Here is a 17,803-nt window from a genome sequence, read left to right as displayed (position 1 = left end):
TCCACGGTCGCTGGAGGTATTTCAGGAAAGACTGGACGTGGCACTTAGTGCCGTGGTCTGGTTGACACGGTGGTGTTCGGTCAGAGGTTGGAGGTTCAGAGATCTCTTCCAACCTCCTGGTTTCTGTGATTCTGTGGAGAGCCCGCGCCTGAGGGGCCCCTCCCACGGGAGGTCCCGGCGCCCTTCCCGCCCCGCTGAGGCGCCGCCTCTCCCCGCCCGGCGGCGCGCGGGGCCGGCCGGGGCTGCGCAGGAGCGGGGCGGCAGCGAGGGAGCGGCCTGAGCGCTGCGCAGCTCCCGCCTCCCCGGCTCTCCTCGCTCTCTCTCCTCCCGTGCCTGTGAGTATCTGCCCGGCTGCCTGCGCGGTTGCCACAACAAAGCCGGCAGAAAGGGGCCAAGGGGGCCAGCGGCCGCTGCTGCTGCTTCTTCTTCCTGGGTTGCCGGCCGGGTGGTCGGGCCTGCGGTGCCTTCTCGCCACGGAAGGTGCCGGGTGGCGGTTGGGGGCGGTTGGGAACGACGGGCATGTTCCTCCCCCGTCTGCGGTAATTCTTCCCCGAAACAAGGTGGGAGACATGTTTTGTTCGTGTGTACATATGCATTCCTTTTAACCATTATATAAATTAAAAAATAATTTTGTTTTAATTAGCTGTCTTCCTACTCGCGCCTCTGCCTGAGCGACGCGCACGTAGGTGTCCCCCGAGCGCGTCGTGCGCGCTGCCTTTGCAGGGCTGGGGCTGGCGTTGAGCTGCCAGAGTTTGGTCGTGCCGCCCCGAGACGTGTGCTCCGCCCCGCATCACTGCCCTGCCTGCCCGCTTTGCTCCTCGGGGAGATCGGAAAAGAGGTGGGAGACTCCGTTCTGAGACACCGGCCCTCGTTGTCGCCGTAGTTGTTGGCTCTGGGAGAGAGTTACCAGGTCGTGTGTGCTATCCTTAAAGTTAGCGGACTTTGAGAGACACGTTGCAGTGATGCCCAGATAGAGTTCAGAGGGATGTTTTGGTTGGGCTTAATTGGTGGGAATTAAGTCAGCTGGAATGATTATTGCAAACAGCTTGCCTCGAGCGTGTTAATCATCGCAAGAGTCACATTTCCACATTTTCCTCAGAACTCACGTGTAACTCCCTCTTACCCAGCCCAGGACTGTGTTCTGCAGTAATGGCTCCCAAAGTGGGGCTGTAGTTTGCAAAAATAACTAGCCACCAAATCTTTTTGCCCCTCTGGATTAGGTTGGAAATCACAAATAAGGTAGTTCTGAAACCTGGTCTCCTGGAGCAGAGAACTGAATTAATTTGAAAGAGACTCAGTGAGATGCTACAACAAAATGCAATATATGTTGTCTTTGTCAAACATTAGGGTTTTTTTTCTGGAGTTTTCACAGCATTTTAAAATGTAGTTCAGCATGGCATATGGCACAATTTAATTTAAAGTCATAATCTTTATGCCTGGTGGAAGTTTTTCCTTTCCAAACAGTTTTTTGAAAACTGGTTTAATTATAGTATGCAAATACTTGTACTTTTATATTCTTACTATATAATAGAAAAAAAAATCTACTGTTTGCATTTGGACGTGTACATATTTTTAAATTGGGTGGTTAAAATTTCTATGCAGGATTCATAAAAAAAACAGGATAAAAATGTAGGATGGAATGAATGTAATAGAAACCGCAGTGCTAAATTTCTTTTGCATCCCTGCTTTTGTCTCTAGTGAGGTGCTCAATATAGTGAATAGAATGCATTGTACACATTTTTGCTTCTTTGAAAAAATAGTTAATCTCTCTTTTTTGGATAGAAAGTGATTTCTGGAATTGTCAGTTGAGAGAGAACAAAGTTCCACAAAGTTAAATTCTTCAGTGGAGTTATTTGAAGACTAAAATTGTTGTTGCTGAAAATAAGTAAGCTTAAGAATGGGTTTGCGAAATAATTGGCATTTAAAAATATAGATGTCAGAGCTTTGGACTCTGCTTCTGGAATGCTTCAATCTCTTCCAACACTTCTTCATGCTTTGTTTGGGTTTTTTTTGTTTTTTTTTTTTCTGTAGTGCATATGTTGTTCTTTTGGTTTTCTAAACCTAGATAATACTTTAATGGTTTGGGATAGAAACGAGAGAAAAGGACTTAAAAAATTACTGAATTTGGGGACATTCTATTCCTTTTCTTGGTGCTTAAAGATGTTATGACCTACTGAGATTTTTGTTTTGGTTTTGTGCTTGCCTGTTTTTAGAAGGGCATTCAGAAGGCCCTGTGTTTCTTCATAAGATTTACATGGGCTCAGAGGGCCATCAGGACTGCTAAGCCCATTGAGACTTTGAATGCAGCTGGCTAATTGAAAGGCTTAACCCAGGTACTTTAACTTTGTAAAAGTACAGATTTTGTAGGATGGGTAGTATGTGGTCATCTGTGGCATAGGTGACAGGATCATCTGCAAGCTTTTTAAGGTCTGCCCTTTCAGATGACATAATATTACACCTGAAGCTTAGAAGTAAGAATCTGAAAGTGAGCTGGATCCTAGGTGAGCCTAGGTATTCCCTAAATTCATGGGAGATAGATGCTTACCTTACTGCTTCCACCAGAGATTTTTCTTAAAGCTGTTTCATTCTTTGCTTCCTGATGTTATGTTTGACCAAGACTGGTGATAGTAGTGGTCTAAAACATGGTCTGTGTTCCTTGGCTGCGTTATTTTTCCATCCACCAATTTCAATTGATGCGTAAGTCACAATTCAGTAATGAGTATTTGTGATTCTTGAAGTGTTTCATTGTAATAATAAACACTGGAACTCCAGGAAATCCATGTTATGTTGAATTTAATAGAACTGTCTGTTTCAACATCTTACCTGCTTTTCCATATTTGATATATCTTCTCATCTGAAGAAAGGAACAAGTCACAAAAATATAATGCAAGAGATTATCTCAAGAGGCTTTTTCGTCATTTGCCTCTTACACACATTCTGAGGAAACAGAAATATATTTAGACTCTTCCTAAGTGATATTTTTTGAAGCAGCTCTTTCTATACTGATTTAGTGACAGAATTTCTGTGCTTTCTCCTGCTCATCTGTACCAGGCAGTGCTTGTTCTTTTTATATAGAAATATATACACTGAAAATTAAAAATTGCATCGTATTTTCAGTTGTTGTGGCAAATGTAATTGTTGCATCTGTAAAACTGTATGTGTGTGTTTTAAACTGTGGTAATAAGCACATCTTGTGATGGAGGGCCTTATGAAGGAAATTCTTCCAGAAGCTCAGGACTATTTGATGCGTGTTGAAGCACTTCTATGCAAACAGTTAAAGGAACTGCTAACGACACACCTATTTGTCTAGTCAAGTCACTAAGCACACTAAACTTGTAAGAAGCATGAAAACACGTGTAGCTCAATGGGCATTTGTGTAGTGGGAGATAGTTCGCGTGTTGTCCCACTTGGTAGAGATGGCCTGATATTCAGAAATATGCTGTGATTTATCTGCTGTGATTTATCTCCATCAGTAGTTTGTGGTGTATTTGATTCCTTTATTGTCCTGCCATCTGTTTCAGGACTGGCAAATGTAACTCCATCCTTTACATGGCAGATATGCTGAAGCTTTGGTTAATAAGAGCAGTTTTCCTTTTTCTTGCATGCAGTTTTGAACTGCGGTGCCAGACTCTCCCCCTTCAGTTGTGGATAGCCTGGTTGAATACATGTTGCCCCCAGATTTAAATCTTGATATCAGACAGAAATACTCTTCATAGATATGTACCAGTATAGAAGGAGTGGGAAAACAAAGCTGGACCTTTGCTTTGCTCTTCAGCATCGATGCCTGGCAGTAGAGTCTGTCCTTCTCTGGGCTTTTCGTACCTGTTCTATATTATCAAAAGATATAGGCTGTGGGTTGCTTTTGGGAAAGCTCAATACCAGTGACCAGTTTTCCCTTAGCCACTTGCTGCCTTTTAGGCTTTGAGGTGGCTGAAGTTGGGACTCTTCCAGGTAGTAGGAAATTGTCTGGCAGCAGTCCCATGAGACTTCAGTGTGGGTGGTGTCACTTATGCTTGTAGAAGTGGAAGGCCTTCCATTGTAAGCTAGTTCTTTTCTTCCTGGGTTTAGAGGGTTTGCAAGTAATTTTCTTGGGATTCTCAGCAATGAGTGAGTAGCTGTGGTCTGTTTAGGCAGACCTGATGACCATCATCACTCCCATCATTTAACTTCAGTATTCTCTGACCCAGCCTTTCTGCTCAAGAGGTCACAAGGTGATCTTTACTGAAGAGCCTGAAGAACAAATATTTATTGTGTTTCTATGCTTGAAGTCCTGGAGCTACAGAGACATGCGTCTCAGCATAATGTATTGCAGCTTTTCACAGTAGGGGAATGGCTTATTTTTGGCTCAAGAGGAAATATTTTTTCTTCCCCCTTTTTCTTCCCCCCCTCCCCACCCCATTTCTGCCTGTTCTCTCTCCTCCCTGCCTTGTACATTAACTTGAAAGCCTTTGCCAAGCAGCTATCTGGGGCTCTTTAGTGCTCATGTGCTTCATTTGCTCTAACCAGGATGGCAGTTGACTGTGTTCCAGGATTTTCTAGTGCCCATTGGCTGAACTGAGTTCTTACTTGAAATGGCTGTGAGACTCGGGACTTTCTGTTGCAAGTCTTTTTCGAAGACTCAAGAGTACTTTGAAGCATCTCCAGTGAGCCTACCTGTTTGAGACAGAACTGCTGTTCTGAGGGCTAATGTGTCATACTTTTGGGAGTTAATAAACTATATCCTAGAGCATACAGGGGAAAATCCTTCCATTGTGTCCAGCAGAGAGAACTAAGGATGCAGAACAGCTGTAGCAGTTATTGTGCTCTGAGCTTGGAAAATCAGAATGTCTGCTAAAGATACTGGTTGTTTCATTCATAAGGGGTTTCACTTAAGTGAAGTAGTTTCCTAAGAGCTATATTTCTTCCTTTGCATACTTTATTGTTCTTACTAACAAATATGAAAGCTTTAATTTAAGAGGAGGTAAATAGGGCTGAATATGTGTGGTTTGTCACACAGATTTTAAGACTTGTGTTTTCTCGTGTTTCCCCTCTTTTGAACTAACAAACCCCCAAAAGTAGAACTTTTCTCATCCTAACATTTTTACTGCTCTCTTCTAGATGTTTTCAAATTTGTTTTTTTTTGTTTGTTTGCTGGGTTTTTTTTTTTAAGCTTCAGCCAAAAATGAGGAAGGGAGGGGGAAGGAGCCAGGTGTGGTTCCTTTAGCATTTTCAACTTCTCCCAAGTTCACCATACAAGAGACAATTTGGCAGTCAGCAGGTTTAGGGGGGTAGGAGCCCCAGAGGGGAAATAACGAGAATGTAGAATCAGAAGATTTTGGAGTGCCATAAAGAACACGTACCATTGGTAGTATAAGTCTTTTATTTAAAACACTTTCAACCTAAAACACTTTCAACCCTAAAACAGAAGGTGCCATGATGGAGCTAAATACAATATTATACTGCTTCTGATACTTTACATGTTTTTTAATACATCCTAATATGATGTCTGTTCTTTTTTATTGCTCTAAACATACTGTTGACTCACCTTGAGTGTACCATAGCTGTGCTGGATTATGGCCTTTGCGGTGATGTACAGGATGCAGTAACATCAGACATTTGTGCACAGTACATCAGCAGATGTACACAGTAACATCAGACATTTCTTATTCAGCCCCTAGGATGTGTAAAGGTCTTGTTTTCCCCTTCTATTAAATACCAGAATCTTACGATGTTATGAAAGCATTTAGGCCCTTCAGAGGATGCATAGCGTGCAAACTCAGAGTGTGGTGTCCTACATGCTAGGAATCTGTATGTTACCAGATAGGGAAAAACAGCTTTCCTTGGAGCATGGTTGTCTGCATGCTAGGAATTTTTATGTTACAAGATCAAGAAAAAACCCCAGTTGTCCTCTCCATATAAATCATTCTATTCCTTGATTATTAAAGTAGAATGCTTAAAAGAAAGTTGATCACTGTACAACATTCATTGTACCTGAATGTTGATTTTTTTTTCTTCTATGATTTATTTCAGTACTCTTGGATGCACAAGTTTCAGATGGTGTGCATTTTAAAAAGTGAAAGATTTAGTGGATAACTTCAATGTTTAACCAAGTTTAAAACACCTCAAGTCTTTCACTGGGTGCTTAATGTACTTTGTAAGTATTTGTTTCTGACATGCAAAAATGTTTTCAAAAGGCAGGAGATGTTGAAACACAAACCCACATCTAAGTCTGTATCATCATTACATGACTTTTTATGTACCATCCTACCTTTGTAGAAGATACTTCAAATTGCAGTTATGCCTAATGGCCTGCTCTTAGGCATTGCCTACAAAAATATTTCAGGTGGTGCTGTAGTTGGCTGGGGATAAACAATACGCTTAGTGTGATTAGGGTCTTGATCTGTTTTTTGACATGGAGGAGGATGTCAAAATGCTGCTTTGTTCTTTGGGTAGTGCAGCAGCAGGCAGTGGTTGACCTGTGCAGGAGCTGTGTGGTCTTTCTTCTTGCTGGGGAGAATGTGGATGTGCTCTCTGTAGGTAGTCAGACTCTGTGTGTCAACCCTCTGAGGAGAAAGTGTGGGTCTCTAAAGCCCTGACAGCCAGACTGCATGTTCACCTTGGCTGCTTGGCCACTGCTTTCTGACCTTAAATGGGTCAAGCTTGAAGGGATTAAAAAGTGGTATAAAGTAGTTCTTCCTAACCTAGGAAGAGCTGCATTGAGAAAGAGACAAAGACAAAAGGGTGCGCTTGGCTGTGGTAATGAGTGATTGTTACTGTTCCAAGAAAAATGGGGTGAGAGGTGGAGAATTACATGGGGAGAAGAATATTACAGCAAAAAAAGATCTGGCAAATAATTAATGGCCAGCCTGCTCTTTGTTGTTGATCAGGCTTGTGTTAGAGGGTTTCATGACAGAAAGCCACAAAAAGCATGTCATTTTTTTTGTAAATAAATACAGTAGCTACTAAAATTAGCAGTTAATGGTAGGTATTTGACTGTAATGACAGCTTTTTTGGAATTTCAGAGTGTCACTTGTTGACTCTGTGTTTTAAAAACAGGCAACATAGCAGAACTCTGTATTTCTTACAGAAGTAAAATTACACTGTGTTGTATATAAATGTGTGTGAAATTGTAAACAGAACCAATTTATTGATTTAGGCATACTTTATCGGCCAAATTACCTCTTCTGTATTGCATTGTCTTGGCAAATTCCAGCTCTGTTGCACTCTGGATGCAGGAATGGAATAGGATCTAAGAATACAATCTCTTTGTTTATTTCCTCTTGTTTGTTTTTATTGTAAATGACAAAATTAATTCATCTTAAGTTTGTGAATGATTGACAGTGAGAGACATGGCATGTTGGTTTCCCATTAAGATGAAAGCTAAAATTGTTAGGGACTTGTAGCAGAGGAGTGGAATATGCATTTGTCAGTAGAATGACTGCTGCTCCTAGGGCAGGACCAGACTGCTAAATGATCTCTCCTGTACTGGCGGTCACTGTCTGCAAAGCAGTTTTGTCTCAGTCTTCCTAGGAAACAGCCCACTGGCAGGTGAGCTGTTCCTGAATCATGTAGAGTGGGAAGATGTGTGCTCCCTGGCTGGCATTAATGGAAAGGAATGTACAAGCTTGTTGCTATCTTTTATCACCTTTTGCCAGCTCTACACTGCCCTTTTGTTTTGAGTTAAATCCCATCCTCACGTCAGAGACTGTGTTCAGAAGAGTCATCTGAGAAGACGTGGTGTGACTACACATTATAGCCAATAAGATACTGTTAGTTCAGTTTCCTTTGCAGGCCTAGCATTACATGAACTAAAAATACATGGATGTGATTGCACCTCAACAAAATGTTATATTTTAAGCTATGCTAAAGTTTTCAGCTATATTAAACTTTCCTAGTTTGTCTGCACCCACCTGCAAACCTTTTTGCTTTAGCCCCTTATGCTCTTATGTATACAGCAGTGCTAACATTATTTCAAATCTGTGTTTGAGACTAGTGAAATACACTACATGCCTGCTTTTACCAATCAGTCATAATATTTCATAATAATTATGAGCTGGAGACATTCTGGTTCCTTAAGTAATAAAAGCCTTTCATCATGGACAAGAAAGGATTTTATTTTTAAACTCTACTTCCTATATTAATTTTCTTAATAGAGTTGGCTTTGTTCAAGTTGTACTTGCTAAATAAATAATAAACAAATAAATAAATAATTCATGGTCTATACAGGTTTTGTTCCCTTCTGGTTTAGATTACATGAGGTAGAAAATTAAATTTAGATAATGTGTTATTCTTCTGATTGTTTTTTATTTTTCTATTATGCATATTTTTATATATTAAAATGTATTATCCTTTTAGGAAGCTGCTCAAGAAAAACTTTAAGGAATTCACACAATAGTTGCATGTTGCAGGCTATACAAGCTGCCTGAAGCCAGGTATCACAAGAAGTGACACGATGGGTGGAACCAATAGCCCAGCTGTAGTGCATCTGCACCAATGCACACAGGATGGGTAAAAACCAGGAGGAGGCAGAAGCCATGGTGCTGTGGGAAAGCCATGACTATCATGGAAACGTGATGGGGTGATTGTCATGGCTGGACCAGTTCAGTGGATGGTTATAAGCTCCTCAGAAGGGACATGCAAAGAAGGAGAGGTGGTGGGGTGACCTTCTACATTAGGGAGTATTTCAACTGTGTAGAGCTCAAAGATAAGTGATGATAAGGCTGAGTGCCTGTGAGTGAGAACCAGAGACGTGGCCAACAAGGCAGTCATCCTGAGGGGTGTCTCTAATGGACCACCCTGCCAGGATTAAGAGGCAGATGAAATATTCTGTAAGCAGCAGGGTGGTGTCTCATGATGGCTAGTGCCTGTTCTTGTTCAAGACTTTAACTTGCTGGATATCTGTGTTTCCAAAAGTGTTTTACTCCGTTGTTTTGTTGCTCTTTGAAGACCTAGGTGCTTTAGAGAGTTATCTTTGAGGTCCTGAAAATTGATCTCTGCTTCTGTTGCCTAAAACTGTTTTCATCTTTATACAACATCTATAAGTCTCCTTTCAGTTCTTTGGCTTTGTGATTCTTAAAACCATAGGAGATTCCAGACTTTCTGGTTTTATGTTGTGATTTGAGGAGCATATTTTCAATTCCTCTAAACCCAGTATTATTTGAGAAGTGGCAAAATATGTGAGTGACCTTTAAAAATTCTTTATTTTTAAGTCATTTTTAGCTAGAACCTTTCCTGGAAAGGTTTTCCTTTTTTCTACCTTTGTTTGCCATAGGAACAAACTATATGTGGTTTAAGGGAGACCATCCATTTTGTAAAATATTCTGGTTCTCTGGCCTTGTATAGTTGCTTCCACTGTCTTTGTGTTTATCTTTGTTACATATTTATTCATTGTAGCTTACTAAATTGTTTTAACAGTGAAATCTGTTGTAAAGAGTAGGAGAAAAGTGCCTATGGCTAGATGGGACTGGTAGTCTTTGGTACTGGCTAATTTTGTTTGTGGTGTGTTTCGATTTTTTATTTTAAGCCTGTATATATATACTACTAATGAGTGGAAACTTTTGTATCCTCCTGCCACATGCATAAGATCAAACACCATAAAATTCTGTAAGAAGTAGGACATAACAGGAGTAGATTTATAGAACATAATGGTTAACCCTGATGTCTGCAGTATTATGTATTTGCACTAGCCATGATCTAGTCCCATGGACTGAATGGTAACTTCTGGTTTAAATGCCTGGATCACACTTTTTAAAGTCTAGGTTCATCTGAAAGAATTAAGTTTCCTTCCTGTGCTGTAGAGTGTGAGTTACAGAAGACTGCCATGAAAAGCAGGCTCCTTGTCCACACTAAAACACGAACACTGACACATGTGGATCTGTCACAATTTAACCATGGAGCTATGGCTTTTTCGATGTAAATTGAAATTTCTCCTAATTTTAAGTACTGAAAGTCTGCAGTGTGTATGGTTGTGTCAGCCAAGATGGTGATCACTGTATACAAATATGGTTTACAATATAAAATTCCAAGTAATGATAGCCCCTAAGTGGCTCTAGCTTCAAATGGCTCTACCTTAAAGGGAAAAAATAACACACGTTAATTGCTTGTTTGTAATAGTTAAGATTTTTTAGCCACTGAGGTGTTTGACACATTTGCTTAGAAGTAGTAGATTTGAAATTGTGATGGATTGGCTTAAGTAAAGCTTTCTGGTCTAACATATGAGCTATGTGCAATAAGGTGGCACTAATTTTTTTACTGAGCTCACTATGGAATTGCCTCTAGCAACTTCAGGTAATTAATTGCAGAATTATAAATTACTAGAGCTAAAAGAATGAAGAGCAAAACTATTATACTGAAAGTGTATTTGGATCTGTTTTTACACAAATATTTGGAAATGTTTTCTGATGCTTGCAGGTGGCACTTCATATTCATTATGGATCGCTTTGAAGACATATCAGATGGTGAAGTGGATCATGCCTTCTTTGACAGTGACTTTGAGGAAGAGAAAAAGAAAGCTGAAGAAAATGGTGAATATATAGAGAAAGGAAGTACAAAGGCAGCTATTGCAGACACTGATCTGGTTTCTAATGCAAAGGATGAAAAATGTTGTGAGGAGAAAAGTGAAGAAAAGCAGATAGATTTGCAAAGGGATCAGTCCCTAGAAAACAGCAAAGATCCTATTGAAGATGCTTCCTCTTTGACAGTTTCTCCAGTTGCAGAGAATGCAGGTACATCTGGAGTAACACCTGCAGCAAGTAGAGGAACAGAGGAGATTGTTCCTGCTGGAATTCCTAAAATAGTTAAAGAAGGTGAAGAAGATTACTATACAGATGAAGAAGATAGTAGTGATGATGACAAAAAACAGGTTAGACCAAAGTCAGCTAAGCAACCAAACAACATAAAAAAGGCTAGCAAAAAATATACTATCAGCTCCTCCTCTTCTTCTTCTTCCTCCTCATCCTCCTCATCATCATCCTCAAGCTCAGATACAGATGGTTCTGACACAGATTCTGATAGCTGTTTATCAGATTTATCTCATTCTTCCCCAAAAAGGAATGCTTGTAGAAATGCTCTTCTGTCTCCAAAACAAAAATTCAAGTCAACAATGAAATTAGCAGAAGGAAAAGCAAAGCTTGGTGATGACATGGAGGAATCTGAAGACACAGTGACTGACGTAACACCTCTGTCAACTCCAGACATCAGTCCTATCCAGTCTTTTGAATTTGTAGCATCAAATGATAAGAAACTAAAAGTAAAGAGACAGGAAAATGTGAACCAAGAATTATATGGTAATTTGGAGAATTTAATTACAACACTAAATGTGCAAAACCTATAGGGCTGGGAAATTCAATCTTATATCTGTATTTTTTTCATTAGATTCCGAGTTTGATCGCAGATATAGTCGAAAAGTATTGCATGATGCCATGGACCTGAATCAGCTTCTGAAAGGTGAATTTTTATAAACTTTTTTGTATGTTTATAAAAATATAACATCTGCCAGTTGTTGAGAACAGCTGTGTTCTAATACACAGAGAGAGTGGGGTTTTCATATGCCATGTGTATTGTTAAAACTGGTTGCTGTTTAAGTGGTATTGATCTAATTCTTTGAATTCTTCTCTGTGTAATAGTACTGATTCTGCAGTAGAGAAAAGAAGCATGCATTGGTTTGCATATACCTAGAAGCAAGATACTCAGATAGGGTGAATCTAAAAAAGATTTTATATATTAATAAATTGGACAATAAAACTGCACATGCATTTTAAGGTGTACTGGACTATGGCACTATTTAATATCTAAATTAAAACATCAACCTTTCTGTTGAAAGTCTGGATTATCAACCTCCAAAACTGAAAGACAATGCACAATTTCATTGCCTTATAAATGGTATTCATATACTTAAACTTCTAGTACCTTTTTGATAATTAAACAAAAGTATTTGAAATTATTTTCTGTCTACCTTCTAAAATACTATCGGTTGAGTAAAGGTATTTTAAAAAGAAATATAGCAGATAATCTTTACTAAAACTCGAGTAGTTGCTTCTGACTAATAGACTTTAAAAATCTTAATAATGAAGCCTAAGAAAATTTGCAATCTCCTTCCCTCTATTCATTGCACACCTTCATTATATGGGGTGAGAATGACCTGGATGATCTCATGGGCATATTTTAAGTTCTACATGGTGCTTTTGCATTTGTTTTCATGGCCCAGAGTTTTCAGTACTGAAATCTGTGGAATAAAAAAGGCTTGAGTCAAGAAATTTGCTGATCTCAAGTGAGGAAAGCCTCTTGCAGTTTAGGTTTGATATATTCCAAGCCGGGTTTGCTGTGTTGAAGTAAGCCTGGCACAACTAAAACTGCATGTGTTGTGTTTCTTCACTTTGCACCTTGCCAGACTGAGCTTCTAGTGAATAAGGATTTAGAATGTACTGTACACATGGTTTAACTTGTTTATAAGTAAAAACTGAGATTTTACTTGTAAGGAAGTTATGATGTTAAGAAAAGCAATGCTAGCCATCAAAAAGGGTAGAGCTTTTTCTCATCCCTGACAGTCCTTGTGCTTCAGTCATTCTTTCATACTAGAAACAATTCCAACCAGTTGTCAAAACATGATGTCAGAAGAATTGTTGCTAGGCAATTGAAATTATGATGTCCTATGTCCTTATTTGTTCTCTGTTAGCAAGAAGCTATTTAATAACCAGTGATTACCAATGGATTCATCTCTTCCCTAAAACAAATGGGTATTATTGCTCAGGTATTCTCAGAGATGAATCTCTGTTGGGGAGAAGAACTTTTTTCTCAAAACTGAAAACCAGTTCTAAATAACAACAATAAAGGTAGAGTAATGAGGAATAGAATTCATATGGTCTAGCAGCTAATGTTCCTGATTAATATGTATATTACTCCAAAGTGCCTCTCTAAATCAGCAAGCACAACATAGCTTAATTAGTTTGGGCATTTTGAAGTTTAAATGGGGCAGAATTATTAATGGTGGAAAGTAACTAGTGGGAAAATAGGAGCTAATCTTATTCTGAGTTATTGCTTGCAGATTTTTTTGTACATGTTAGGGGAAAAAAAGTGCAAATAATTTTTCCCCACCCACCAGTCTCCATTAAATGTTCATCAGAACTGCATAGGCATAAACGTTGCTTCAAATGAGAACACAGGTCTGGGCTTGCAGAGTGCATGGAAAAATATTTCAATAATCATGATTTGTTTTTAAAGGGTAATATTCTTCCAGTACTTTATACTGATGAAGCATTTTATTTAATTTTTTTTTTCAAATATGCTTGTAATATAGCTGGACCTAAGCATTTACAGCAGTTATACACATCTAATTTCCCAAGGTCCCCAGACACTTGCGAATTTGCATGTGATCTGTTACTATGTTGTTTCTATGGGGCACACAGTAATTAATGTTGTATGATTATTCACATTACTAGTGCATACATTTAGGAATACTGGAATCTCTTGTATTAAAAAAAGAATTGCAAGAACAAAAAAAAGGAAAGAAATTTGTTCAAACAAGTTTTGGACTAGCACAGGAGTCTGGTTATTAGAGGTAGCGAGGTGGTTTGTGTATCTTAAAGCAGAATTAATTTGATGCATTTAGAAATTTTACAATTTCTAAAGCTATGCTTGTTCTTGATAAAAGCCAAATTTTCTTTTATGCATTTCTTAATAAGGTAAAATCTCACAAATAATGTAGTTTTAGTTGGAAGTCTCATTGTCTCCCTGTTCTGTATTACACTTTGATTGTTTTTAGATGGGTAGTGCTGATAGCAGGTTTAATTATCAATTTTCAGGTAGGAATACAGTTTTTCTGTTGTTTCATGATGTTATATAGATCTTTGTATGTAATTGTTTTGCGATTCCATTATGTTTCCACTTTGCTATAAGCATTAAAGATATTTCAGAAAATTAATAACAGAAAGCAATATTCTAAACCCATACTAATAAAAAATGTTGGAGTTATTTCCTCTGCTGTACTCTTGAGTAATCTGAACACAAAAAGGGAATTAAGTATGGCAATGCAAAGAAATAGATAGTAAAATATTGTTTTTGAAGGTAATTTCATAAATCATTGTGCTAGAAAGCTGGGAAGAAAATAAATTGGAAAATTTTCTGATGCTATTTTGCTTGATCCTATGTCGTAATTATTATGCAGATAAAGAGATGGGTTAAGTGTATGAGTGTGAACTAAGCACTCATCTATCTCAACCCATTATGCTACAGATTTGCTCTCTCTTTAGAGAGATCTTGTGATTTCTGTAGTCCAGAACAGTTGTCTGCTAAAATTGCTCTGTATCACTTTATCTAAGTTTGTTTGGTATCAATACAATAGGATAACACGAGGTATGTGCAGTGCTAAAGAATGTAGTACTTTGTGTTTTCTTCTCTGTAAAATGGGGTTGAGACCTGCTTATTTTACAGAAGTGTCTTTGAGAATTAGTCTCTAAATCCATGGTATTAGCTATTATTAACTTGAGGAGGCGGTGTGGTGGGGTAAGTAGGGCAATTGGCCACAGACTGAAGTTCTATCCTTGAAGCTCTCCTGACCTCTGTGCTGATAAATCTTTTTACCTCTTCTATGCCTTAGATTTTTAAAATAGAGGTTCCTCTCTGAAAAGCTCTGTAATATAAATATCATGATTATGAAAGTAAAAGCTCTGTGTTTCTGAATAAAAGCTATTGTAGAAAATTAAATAGTGGCTTCAACTGAACATGAAGCAATCACTTCAACTTTTTTTTTTATATAATTTGTCACTCAGGAAATAGAACAAGTTTTGATAACTGAAACTTTGTTCTCTTTAGGGATATGTTATCTGTGTGCTCATGCATGCTGAACTAGTGTATTTGTAGAAAAGCTGCTAAGCCATATCTAAATTTAAAGTAGATTCTACAATATACACATACCCAAACTGTAGAGCTGAACTAAGCATATATAACTTGTCTGCAGAATTCCATTTAGTGTGTATGTTCAGAGTTTGAATGAATTTTCTGTATGTATGTGTATTCGTATGCTTGGTTTTCACAGGCCTAGAAGCTCATTTTGAGATAGAAGAGCAATTGCTAGCTTAGTCATATATTTAGAGTTTGAAAAGAGATTGAAAATCTGTGAGATTATGGAGAGATATTGGCTTCCCCAATGTTGATGAGAAACTTTGTAATTATGGGGAAAAAAAAGTCTAGTACCTGTAAGATATCTTTCTTATGATATCAAGAGATAACCAGCAGCCCTGTTTAAGCATGTTTAACTAGGGAAAATTTTATCTGAAAAGGACATTCTCCTTTTCTTAAAAAAAACTCACCAAATCTTTAATTCTCCAAAATCTCTTTTAAAGAGCACTGTGGCCTGCAGTAATGGATGTTATAGGAAGTATTTGTTTAGAGATACCACAGGGAAATAGTTTCACTCTTAAGCTGCTATATATTGATGAAGAACTGTGATTTATTTAATCCTTTTGTACTTTTCAAATGTGATACACATGTGGTAGTGTAGCAATATAAAATAAAATATCAGTCAAGTGTAAGCATTGAAGCAATTTATATTGGGATTGCAAAAGAGACACTGAAACATGCATGATTTTGATTTTAGCCTTAATACGGTTAGGATGGCTGTATCATCCTGTCCTAATGCATTTGACTTGCTAATTATAAGTTGTATTTTATATAAGGTTTGGCCTTTCTTATTCTGCAAGGTTATTTCAATGCTTAGAAGTTGAAAGCAATAAACAGCTTGTTTATGCCTTAAAAAAAAGTCAGGTATCTCTCCATGGAAACCAGCTTTCATAGAAATCCTGTGAATACCAGGGAATTTTCCTGCTTACCAGCATCTGAGAAGTAGACTGCACACTGTGCAAGTTGTTATGAAAATGCTGGTGCTTATTTATCAACTACCCCAAATTATATTTAGGGTCTGACTGACCTTAAATGAAAGTAACTAGTGGTTTAGTTAAATTACTAATTACCCACTGGTAGATTATGTATATGATAGGTAAATCATGTTTCATTGTTCCAAGACTTACAAACTCTTTAGAAACTTAAATCATAACCTTAAAACTGTAGTTTTATTTAATGTCATCATTGGCCACTGCAAAAATAGTCAGGTAAACCGTTCAAACACTTAGGCTTTGTGATTAAAGAGTAGTGTGGGTGCATTGCTGAATTAAGTAATTGAAATAACTATGAAACTCAAACACCTGAAGCATACTACCAGTATTTAATAGCATTTGGTATCTTAGTTGTTGGTTTGTTTTTTTTTTTTGCTTATTGATGGTGAATTGTTTCTGGTTTTGTGGGCGTGTGCTGACCTCACTTAGACACCTACTGTCCTTGCCATGAAAGCAATGTTGCCAGTGAGTGGTAGTATGCATTCAGTGCATATTGGACATAAATTCGTACTGTGGATTACCTAATTTTCTGTCATAGCAAGTGTGTGGAGAATAGGAATATGATGCTGTATAAATGGTGCTTTGCAGAGGCAGGTTGGACAGATTTTCAGTCAGGTGACTGCAAGCAGTGGCAATTATTACTGCTGATTTGAAATTCAGGGGTCAGAAGTGTCCTTCTGAACCATGGAAAGAATGTCACCCCTGCTTCAGGGGGACCTACAGAAGTTTTTCCCCACTGCTTTCTAGATTGCTTCTGTGATTTATTTGAACATCATTTAAGGAGTGGTGATTTCTTCTGCTTGTTTTGTTAGGAACATGCATGCTGTAGTATTAGTGATGCTCTTTCACAAAAATGATGGAGTATGCATTGTGTTGTCTTGTTTTTCTACTAAACTTTAGACTCCTGTGACACAGTTCCTATGCAGATCAGCGTTGCATTTGTGTGGTTTAAAAAAGACTATCTATGGGTAGGGTCCAGTAAGTTATGGTTTGCTTTGCTGTGGTGTTTGCAGATTAAATTCTTCCTGAACATAGATCTCAACCAAGTAAAACATAGCTCCAATTAATTAACAGCTTGAAGAACAAACTGTGTTACCTGATCCAATGCTTTGGTGTATTGCACCAGCGTTGCGGCAAAAAGCTTGTTAAGTTTCAAATGGGTTGTTGGGTCATCTAGAAGGCTAACAATAAAAAGATCATTTGAGGAACTGGAGAGTTTTAGATTGGTATTTTCATTACCTCCCCTTGAAAAAACACTTACTGCTGCATGTGTTGTATTGGGTCTGAACTTCTCATGCAAAATTAATGAGTCTTCTGTAATTTAGCCATCTGTCTGTAGATTATTTACTGGGTTTTGGCAGTTGTCCGCTAAGGCTTCCCTGAATAACTTCACAACAGAACCTTTGTGGTGTTCTTAATTCTTTCACTGTATTAATATATTTCTCTTGAGTTGTGATAAATTCAATATTATGACTGCTAGCAAGCTCTCAACCTCAAAAGTTGCCAGAAAGCTGTTGGCAGTAGTAAAGTCAGTTTCTACATTAAGAATAAATAAATAATAAGGAGGCTAACAATGAACAACATACTGAAGAAAGTGTTTCTTCCTGCCTAACACAAGTGGGAAAGGCTATCTTTGTGGTGAGGTGTTAAAAGGTGTGGATGAAGCACTGTAGAAGTGATATATATTCAAAGGAAAAAGGCTAAGGAAAGGAAGAAGAGATGAATGAAAAAAGGTAAAGTCTGTGTGTTGAGAGGGGATGTGACTGAAGAAGCTGGAAGATGAGAGTAAAGTTAGTAAAATTTTGTCCATATGTATATAAGAAGTAGTGTCCAGTAGAGCAATGCATGGATATGTATATAGATAGGTATTCATTCTAATTGCCTGAGAGCTTCTGGTAAAATAGGGAGTGTTTAATGCTACAGAAGTTGCATACCAC

General features: G+C 38.2%; 1 protein-coding gene across 3 annotated transcripts in view; it reads left to right on the top strand.

Annotated features, from left to right (window-relative positions):
* The first annotated feature begins 245 nt into the window (after positions 1-245).
* Positions 246-17,803, top strand: part of CFAP97 (cilia and flagella associated protein 97) — a 29,317-nt gene continuing 11,759 nt past the window's right edge. The window contains exons 1-3 of one of the 3 annotated variants that reach the window (XM_053976748.1): positions 246-335; positions 10,390-11,264; positions 11,353-11,424. In XM_053976748.1, the coding sequence (XP_053832723.1) occupies positions 10,409-11,264; positions 11,353-11,424 (928 nt within the window). In that variant the 5' untranslated portion in view covers positions 246-335; positions 10,390-10,408. Of the gene's footprint in view, positions 336-514; positions 561-759; positions 839-10,389; positions 11,265-11,352; positions 11,425-17,803 lie in introns of those variants that run through there. The other 2 variants (XM_053976746.1, XM_053976747.1) reach the window with 2 other exon arrangements.

The sequence above is a fragment of the Vidua macroura genome, chromosome 4, assembly GCF_024509145.1.
Source record: "Vidua macroura isolate BioBank_ID:100142 chromosome 4, ASM2450914v1, whole genome shotgun sequence".
Lineage (NCBI taxonomy): Eukaryota > Metazoa > Chordata > Aves > Passeriformes > Viduidae > Vidua > Vidua macroura.
The sequence above is the reverse complement of the archived record's forward strand: the minus strand, read 5'-3'. Positions and strand labels throughout refer to the sequence as shown.